The sequence below is a fragment of the Malurus melanocephalus genome, unplaced genomic scaffold (genome assembly GCF_030028575.1).
Source record: "Malurus melanocephalus ecotype Western Australia unplaced genomic scaffold, MMel_1.1 scaffold_910, whole genome shotgun sequence".
NCBI lineage: Eukaryota > Metazoa > Chordata > Aves > Passeriformes > Maluridae > Malurus > Malurus melanocephalus.
In genome coordinates this window covers 85,112-95,324 of record NW_026624142.1, presented here as the reverse complement: position 1 = coordinate 95,324, position 10,213 = coordinate 85,112, and the positions used below count along the sequence as shown (strand labels likewise).

The 10,213-nt window shown below is 37.4% G+C and overlaps 1 protein-coding gene across 1 annotated transcript in view; it reads right to left on the bottom strand.

Moving 5' to 3' along the window:
- TRIM24 (tripartite motif containing 24) overlaps positions 1–10,213 on the bottom strand; it is a gene marked incomplete at its 5' end in the record, with an annotated part of 52,159 nt that overhangs the window by 15,942 nt on the left and 26,004 nt on the right. The window contains 5 exons of the mRNA XM_057386086.1: positions 2,328–2,474; positions 3,148–3,262; positions 4,295–4,411; positions 5,721–5,853; positions 7,782–7,929. Coding sequence (XP_057242069.1) covers positions 2,328–2,474; positions 3,148–3,262; positions 4,295–4,411; positions 5,721–5,853; positions 7,782–7,929 — 660 coding nt within the window. The remainder of the gene's footprint in view (positions 1–2,327; positions 2,475–3,147; positions 3,263–4,294; positions 4,412–5,720; positions 5,854–7,781; positions 7,930–10,213) is intronic.

Here is a 10,213-nt window from a genome sequence, read left to right as displayed (position 1 = left end):
TCCTGATAGCAAGAAGTATTTTAAAAAGCAGAAACTAACCAATCAAAAAAAAAAAAAATAAACCACCACCCAAAAAAAACCCTGAACAGCCCCTACAGAATTGAGGTTAAAGATAAAGAAACTTTTCCAAGCAACAAATAAAGAGGTATTTTTAACTTCTTTCCCTTATTCCTAAAGTACCTTTAAAAAAAAAGTTAACTACAGCCTAAACAAAAATAATGATTCTTCCCTTTAGAAATACATAACCTCCCAAAAACTTGGCCATTATGTTCAATGACTTTAACTACTTGCAAGTGAAGTTCAGATTTACATAACCATTGATGTCTTTCCCCCACAAATCTATTTTAGCCCATTCATTTTTCTTTCAAAGAAAAGTGTGCCATCTTTCTGGCAACAAGTATGACCACAGGGAATTTTCTTYTGTACTAAATTTTTCTTCAGACAGRCAAAGTACAAATTTTTATAAACTCTCTTTGAAAACTCAGATTCACAGATAATTTCATATTCTTACAGTGCCTTGGTTCCAAAGGACTGGACTGTGATTACACAAGAGAAAATTCTATCAAATGCTCAGTATTTATCTAGTTCCTAGAAAGAAAATGTCTTGCAGTTGTTTCAYTAGAAATATCAGGAGCTGATATAACAGGCATTAATTGTAGAATCACATACAGCAGATACTGAAAAAAAAATGATTCTTGAAAAAAAAACCCAAACTTGAGGAGTTCAACTCTTGTTTTTCTTTAATGACAGATTATTACCTGGAAAAGTTCAAGAGATATACTTGGCAAAATCATCGGAACTGTTTAAAATGATCAAGTTTGGATTTTTTTTTTCTTTTTAATGGAGGAATTTTATAAGAACTTCTAGTTTAAGCTGGAAAGAAAAGGTTGGTTTTTTTTTTTTCTTTCAATTTTAGGCAGGTCAGTTTAAGAACAGACATAAAAAAACATTTAAGGAGACTCAAGATTTTTAAATGACCATGGAAAAATTTTAAGTGCATTATTCCTATTTTGGATAGAGCTTTCCCTGGGGCATTCCTCCCTCCTAGATATGCTGGAGCAGAAGTTTCATGTGCTCATCAAGGCATCATTGCTTGGAAATATTTTCCCAAATGCCCACAGATAGGTTGGCTACCCAACTCCCAACCTTCTAAAGCTCAGTCTATTCTTCTGAAAATACTTCTCATCTGCTGAAGATTTATGGGCTGGATGGTCCTTTCCTTTAGCTGCCCAATGTTTGTATGATTAAGAAGCCTGAAATGAAACTTGTTTTCTTACTCATGTAGCAGAGCCTTTGTAGCAACAGTAAGCAATTATGAACAAATTACTCAGTCTGATGTTCTTTTCCTCCATTCAATGAAAAAATATGACTGGCAGAGGCAGTATAAGGCAGACCAAATGAATTTAACTGCTTGAAGTTGATAAAAACAAGTAATATTCTGCTATAGCCTGCAGTATCAATAATGGGTATCAAAGGAAAAAGAAAAAAACTGCCACTAAATTGAAACAGCGAACCCAAAAACCAACCAAACAAAACCCACAAAACTCCCTGGAAAGTTCTCAACTAAGCGRTGAGAAAATAAGAAAAATCTTTGTGAATCAGTTTTAGGAATTGAGAGAAAAGCACCTAGCATCTTTTCTCAACATTGCCACAGAATTTCTGTTATCAGGCAAGCACAACCTTTGGAAAAACCATGGGCAGTTTTTGGTTTGTGTTTTTCCTTTCAAATCTTCTGGGATTTCTGTTCATCATGAACTGTCAGCTTAGTGAGACAACATGCACTCAGACCTTCAGTGTCATTACAGCAATGAAATATTCAGCTTTGTATTGTTTGAATGAACAAACAAAAGCCTCATTCCAATTTTTATCAATTTTGGAAGACTTTTAGTAGGAGATGAGCCTGACTGAACAAAGACATACAGTAATATTTACATTTAAATGCTAGATACCAGACACTGTGATACAAATACTGTTTGTCACAAACTCAGGGGCTGAAAAGAGGTGMAATGATGATGCAGGACACAACATTTTCTCCCAGTGTTTCATGGCTTCATGGTTTTCAGCCCAGAGAAAAGGAGTTGYTCCTACTTCTGCAGATCTACAACAGTTCTGTGGTATTTTAACAGCAGAGAACCATGACCAGAGAGCCAAACTTAYAGAAACATTTTAATTTATGTTACCAGTAAACCATGAAAAAACACACATAAATACTGCAATCACTAGGAAATCATTAAAAATTCTAACACCCTAGTACTTCTGACAAGGATGTGCATGCACATCTGACTTAATCTAATCTCTAATGAATGGAGCTGTGTTCCTAACCTTACCAAGCGTTTGCTGTACAACAGAGCTGTGCTGCTGCCACTGGAAACTGCCCATTTGGAAAAGTTCATGACGTGCTCCAGCTGCTTGGAGAGACCTGCCACCTCCTGCTGCTGCTGCAGAAGTTTCATCCTGTGCTCTTTGGCCAGAGTCTGCAAGCAGAAAAGCAGCTCCAGTCAAAAAGGTTCCATTTACAGATTAGCAGATTTTTGTATTTGTAATTCACAGTGATCAAATGGTTTCACTCAGCTCCTCTAAAGAGGACTCCTGGCCCCTGATGCAGYTATTAAACAAAAAAATCAGTATATYTACTCGAGATGTCAGGACTTYCTGTGCTAATGGCTGATTTTTATGTAAATATTTATATCTATGTATGTATGTGTGTGTGCCTCTTCACACACACACACTTTTTAAAACACAACTGGAGGTAGTATTTTTGCAGGTATCCATTCTAGACAATTCTCTCCTGTGATTTGTTACTGGACTGATAAATTTATGGGAAGTTCTGCTAGAACACTTTTCATGCATGAGGTGTAAAATTATGAATTGCAAAAGCATGGGGAAAGAAAAAGGCACAGGGACAGCCCTGATCAACAAAGCAGAAAATACAGATAATACAAATAAAAACAGCAACCAYCCCTCAAAAACCAAACTTTCCTCCACCAAAAACCCCACTTGCTCAAGTTGCTTGTATSCCTCCACTTTGGAATCATGACAAGACACACACAGGGGACTAATGCTAGAAATTTAATTTAATGTAAATACGTAGAAAAAAAAATATTAAGGCTGACATTTTTTCTTTTCTTATGATAGAAATGAAATTACCTCCAACTGATGCAGCAGAGCTTTTCCCTTTTTGTTTATTTCTACCATCAGTGTAAATATGGCAACTTTAATATCCTGTTCCACCTGCTTTTGATTCTGATTCACTTCAAGAATTCTGTAAGTAGACAATACAGAAAATATTCTTTAGCTCACAAACCCACAAACCCACCCTCCAAACAATATTAAAAAAAATCTGTTGCTTAGAGTACATTTCTTGGTCATATGCATCAATCAATATATGAATCATCAGATACTTAATAGTCATGAAAATAACTGGGAGAAACAAAACTGGGAGCAAGAGTGATCTGTGATAAAATTAATTAAGTGGTGGCAAGCTCTAATGCCATAACCCTGTAAAATTGCTGACATCTGTCACTGAATAAAAATTAAATGCTTGTTGTAATGGGAATTGTGCATTTTCAACAGTTTTCTGGAATGGTCCACGGCAATCAAAACAGTTTAAATCTAATTTTTATCTGAAGTAGAGTGCTACAGATATTAAACCATTTTAACAACAATGCTCAAACTCATAACAGCAAAGCTTAATGTCATTTTGGGAAAAACTCTACTGCTAAAGTGAAGGAAGAGCTCGAGTTCCACTCAGCACCCCTGACTGTGCTGGATCTCCCTGGGTGCTGMTGCCCTGAGCTCTGCTGGAGGAGCAGCCACAAAGGCTCTCTGCAGAGCACATTTCACTGATTTATTTTCCTCCTGGGTKTGAAGTAGCCAGTGAATAAAGCCCCAAGCATGAAAGTATTACATAAATCTTCAAATATGTCACAAACGTTATGAAAACGTGAGTCATAACCTTTCGCTTTCTAAGAGGGATCTACACTAAGAAAATTAATGTGCTGATGGTGGGGAAGCATTTAAGACTGTCTCCTACAGATTTTATTGCATAAATGGTTTTGTTGCACCCAAGAAAGGGCAACTGCTGCCCATTRAGTCCACAGGCTGAGCAGAAGAGTTACCAAACACAACCAAGCACATTGAACAGRCAACAGTCACTACAGTGAACTGAAAACTTTAGAATTCCTCTTTCTGGAAGAATAAAAGCAGAGAGGTACAAAACACACTAATCCAACCATTTCAAGGAACTACAGTGTGTGTGGAGTTGCTTTCTGTCAGTTTTAACCTCAAAACATACCTGTTTTGGATCTGTTTCCCTGTATATTTTATGTAYTTAGTCTTCTCCATCAATTTGGTGATTAGTGTCTCAATGATAACTTTCTGGTTCTGAAAAGCTTCTTCTATAAACTGGTACCTGTAGCAAAAAGCAGTGAGGATTTACACATGTGAAAGGTGTGATAACAGTTGCTAAAAAGCAGAGTGACTTACAAAATAATACTTCTTTAATTGAAGAAAGAAGCTGCTCAAATCCAAAATTTAACTGTCATCATGGTAGCGTGCGTCAGCAAAGGCTGATATATTTTATTTATGGTATATTTGATTTCATAGTCTATTTCCTGTAATACTGGGGGAAKAATTTACGATTTTCATAAATACAAAAGGACATTGTGTGACCACAGCCTGATTTTAGCAAAAGAAAAATTCATGTTTTGAGGCAGTCATCACTTTGAATGTGAAAAYGCATGAAAGCTGTTACTTCATGCAAGACGAGGATGCAGAAACAGAAGAAGAGAAATTGCTGAGCTGGTAGAAGCTGGCAACACTTTAAATCAAGGAACTGAAATCTTTAACAACTCGAGACAAAAATGAGGTGGCACATTATAAAAGGGATATAAATCCTAAAAAGAAAAAAAAGGAGAATATAAGAGGAAGACTGCAACTCTGCCAGAGCAATGTTTAGCCTGTTCCAAGGAGCAACAGGGGCCAACACTTCCCCACCTCCTGACATTCACCTGCTCAGGCAAGAAAGCCCTTTGGATGGGTGCCTCAGGTATTGCAAGGCCATTAATATTTAACCAGAGTGCATCTATCCCAAACCACTACTGCATGTGCTAACCAGCAGGATTTTTTTCCTCAGAAGTTGTATCTAATTCTGATTTTCAGCTTCAGTGGCCAGTTAGAGATGCCCAAAAAACAGCAACACAAAGATGTGAGTGTAATGGTGTTGTCACAGTACAGTATTAGGCAAACTGTAGGTTAACTCTTCCTCTGAAAGAGCTTTCCATAGGAAAAAAAATCCCCATTTGCTCAAATCTGGAGCAGTTAGGTAACGTGGTTATATAATSATCTGGTTGAAGGACAAATGGAGAAATCACACGTGAGTGCACAGTTGCATAACACGGCCCCTGCGCTTCTAAGGACTCTCTGAAGAGCTGCATAGCAACAAATTCCAACCAAATAACTTCACTGGAAAGAAAGGACTTGTGCTCAAGCCACCAGACCAACAACTGGAAGAATTTTGTTCTAAATGCGACACACGCTTACCAGTCACATTTTTGGGATACAATCTCTGTTTATTTGTGAGTTTTACGTCTGAGCAGAAAAGTTTTATTTTTCACTTCTTTTCACCTGATGACTGTACTCCATACAGCCAGAACTAGAACTTACTTCAAGCTACCTTCCTGCAAGTGGGGTGGATAAAAACATCTGCTTTGCTGTGATACCTGTGCTCTTTGTGCTCCAGGAGCTGGCAGTCCCGGCAGGTCAGTTTGTCACAGGTTTCACAGTACAGCTTCAGCTGCTCCTTTTTGTGGTAAGGGCAGAACACAGGACGCTGGCTGGTCACACCAACTGCCTCTGTGGAGTAAAGGAAGATGTTAGTAGGGTTTCCTGAAGTTATTCAAGATTTGCATTCTCCTGTTTTGCCTTAGATGTACAAGGGTGTGCATCAGGTTACTCACTCAGACTGTAACAGCCATAAACTCAAACTGCAATGTCTCATTCTCCTTGCTCAAGCACCCTCTCCAATGAAAAATGTCTAAAACCTCTTTTAACACCATCTCTTAAGGCCTAGAACCTCTTTTAASATAACCTCCTGGGGCCTCACAAAATTATTTACAAAAGGAGTAGCCACCACTGTTGAGGCTGCAAAAGGCGTTGCACAACCAGAAAACTCTTTTCTTCAGTGGAGATGAGGAGGTGGTGACTTAATTCGTGTTCTGACGTCTTTTTCAGCTGATTTGGTGAAAAGGGGCTGGAGGATATCAAGATTTGGGCATTCAGAGGTGTGAAACCCACGGAAGGAAACAACCAGGGGATCCAAACTTCCCTTTAAGACTCCATCCTAAATGGGTGAGGTCTCCCTTTGGTTTCCAGTGAGCAAACATCAAAGGGCAGAGGAGACACCACCAGATCGTAGAAATTAAAACTGTTCATTAAACAATTTAACTGGCAAAGCCTGATTTTCCAGAATTAGGTCAGACACTGGGTTCATAAGGATTTTATGGCCTGGCTTCACACTGCAGCCAGGCCATAAAGGTCTCTTTTTCATATCCACTCATTTGCTCGTTTTTGAGAAATCTGGAAGAATTTTTTCCCAAATCTGTATCATTCAGTCAAAATTCTCTGCAACTCAACAACAAATTTCCTCCCAAGGAGTCCTGACTGCACTGAGGCCATTCCTACCCCCAAATCAGGTTCTGCCCAACAGTCCCTCAGCCACTTTTACCCACTGCTTTTGTCTCTTGAAAGTACACTCAATACTCTCTTCTGATTAACCAAATGTGAAAGTGAGATACAGAATATTGTAAATCTTCAAAGTATGGTGGAAGATACCCTTTGAGCAACAGATTACAGAAGTGAAATCCCAYATTATATATAAAATTCACAGTACTAGATAGGGTGGAATGAAAATAAATGCCTGTTTTAATACATGTATTTAAAATAGTACATAACTATTTTTTTTTTATATTTGCAAGAAAATTATGCAAGTCATCAGAAAAGTAATACAATGGATGTATTAGAACTGGTAGAATGTTTATCAGATCCTATAATGTTTATTATTCTCCTACAATGACACAGTGGGGGGAAAAAACTGAAACMAAAGAGGTTCTCAGTGAATAGAAATACAAGAAAATTCTACAATTTCTACCAGAAATCAAGTCAAGATTTCACAGAGAGGCTGCACTGTGGACCACATTCCCCACTGCTGGTTCCCAAGGCCCAAATGGATAAAGCCTTGAGCAAATGGAACTCAGGACTGCACTAGATRATCTCCTGAGGTCCCTCCCAGCCCAAATTATCCTGGATACTACTGAGGAAAAGTGCCCCAATTCATAACAAACTTCCCTTACATTTCTAAGGCAAAACATTTCAAATGATCCCCAAATTAAAACCTGAATTTTGGCTTGCTTTTTATCAGAATGCTGAAAATAATCTATTCTGGCTCCTTTTCCTGCTGTATGCAACAATAAAGTTCATATTAAACATTTATCAGACYTCTAGTAAAACTAGGAGGAGACAAATGTCTACAGAAGTATTTTTTTSCAGCTGAACTCTGTTCTGCAGACAATAATTTGCAATCATTCCACGTGAAAAACAAAATGTATGCATATTTATTAGTTTAAAACATGTTGCATTAAAAAAAAAAAAGAAAAGCAACCTCTACATCTTATCTGAGACCAAAAACTGACAGAAAAASAGACCTCAATTTATCACTTTTTTTAAAAAATACCATTTTCCCATGCAGACACACATGTTTTTTGGTGAAACTATGAACGTGTTACCTGGAGATACTTCTTCTTTCTGCCTGACAGTGTGATCCTTGGTGAATTTAACCCTCTGGTGGGCTCTGATGCAGGTTTTGCACAGCCACTCCACACATTCCACACAAAACCCGTGAGCTTCTGCGTTGTCTTCACAGCTCGTGCACACCTGAGGAAGCAAAAGCAAGAAAATGCAGCTGTTAAAAGAAGTTTGGAGCACACACAAGTTATTTTTCATACATCACCGGTGCACTTTTACAGTTTTCTAAAAGCAGAGAAAGGAGAATGGAAAAGAGCCTGAGGTGCAGGAACATTATAAATAACAGCACAGAAGAAATTGAATGTGACTTTTCAGAGGAACAGGTCATTTTGTCAGCGTTGCTCTCAAAATCTTTGCATGATAAAAGTCAGAGCCCTGCTTTCTGCCATTCCTTGCACATTCAGAAACAAAGCTCCTCTCAAGAACCTCAGCATCACCACCTAAAGACAGTATTCCAAAATACTTTGTCCAAAAAGCTTCCCTAGAACAGACTCGCAACCAATGCAAATAAGAATTTCCAAACTTGTGGTCTTCTAACTCCTGGGGCACTTTGGGCTATACACAACAGATCTAGGGGGAAAAACAGGATTTAATCTTAACATAATTAATATTAATTATTAATCTGATTTCAAAATAAAAAACATAATATATTGTTATTTATTATTAGAATATTAATTACTGTTGTCTTTATACCATAATTATTATTATAAAATTAATTATAACAATACTATTAAAATAGTAATAGTAATAATAATAATAAATAAAACACATCACAGCAGACCAAAACCTCTCTGCACAGAGCAAATACACACACAAGAAAAAMATTGCTATGGAACCACAATCTCAACAACAGCTTGAAAAATGATGGACAACACCATTTCACACTTTCATAATAATATTATTTCTTCTTYTTTTACCCTCCCTTTACAATGCCTCTGTAGCCCGACCTTCAACAGGTTTTTGGTAATAAAAAAAATGAGTGAAAATGCTTATTTAGAGACTTGTTTAGGGAAGTACCACCCATTTCTGGCAAAGTTTGGCACTGCTGCAAACCAAAGCCTGGAGATGTTTGAGGATTGCTGCCTCCTACAGATCACAGGGACAGATTTCTGCTCGCAGGAGCAACGGGGAGAAAAATTTCAGCTTTCAGTTTTGTTTTCAGTTTGATTAAAAAAAAAAAAACCCAACCAAACGACTTCTCGCACCCACACAATGTAAATATAGATTCAGTGAAAGAGGAAGGAAATATTTTTATCTTATGCAGATAAAAAAAAAATACATACACAGAACTATGCTCCAGTTTCCTCTTCAGGAAAGAGAGGAAAATTAGCACAAAACTTGCCTTGGGCCAGATAGCAAGTTACTGACAGAACTGGGATTTGAACATGAGTTCCAGATTCCCAATATTCTGCTTTTTCCTCTGGATCATTTTACCTCTCAAAGCAAGAATCTTCTGAGAAATGAAGCWACAACACAAGGGCTGTTGACCCCTCTTGTTGTCACTTGGAGTTTGGAGCAGTTTCTTTTCATTAAAGGTCACCTGCAAAGGAGAAAAAATTGGGCTTGTGCCCCTTTTTCTGTTCCCTTACAAAAATGAGGCCTGAAAGTTTTATTTTTCAAAATAATTGCAAAAATTTGACTTCTCCTTGGTTTTTATCTTCCCCTTCTTCTCTTAACAATAAAAACTCTTTTTCTTATCCAGGCCACGAGACTAGGGAGAAATACCATGACATCATAAAAAAAAAAAAGTCTAGAAAATGGAAATAAAGCAATTRAAGGAAGCAAACTGTCATCAGGAAACTGAAAATTGTTACTTTCTGTTCCGATTTCAGCTGGGATAGAGCAGGGGTTTCTCACAGCGCTGTGGTTTCGGATTTAGTGTGAAAATAACAGGGTGGGAGGGAACAATTTCTGTTCAGGGACAGGTTGGGCATTGTGAGCAAATTTATTGGGAATCACTTGTTTGTTTTGGGCTTTATTCCCCTCTCTCTCTCTCCAGGTGCTACAGTTATTATAATTATTTAGTATTACTTTATTTCAATTATTACATTGTTCTTAGCTGACAGTTTTTTTAACCTTTTTTTTTGAAAAAAACCCACAGGTTTTTTAACCTTTTTTTTTAAAAAAACCCACCATTTTTAACCTTTTTTTCCTTGATTCTCCTTCCCATCCCACTGGAGGCAGAGTGGGGARGGAAGGAGGAGGTGAACTGAAAAGGGGAATGTGAAGTGAGGGCTGCATGAGGCCTGGTTAAAGCACAACACTTGCTATCAACCCTTAAATTCAATGACATTTTCGAAAACAAAACAACACCAAAAAAAACCAAAAAAAAAAAAAAAAAACTATCAACCCTTCAATTCAATGACATTTTCAAAAACAAAACAACAGAAAAAAACCCAAACAAAAAAAAAAT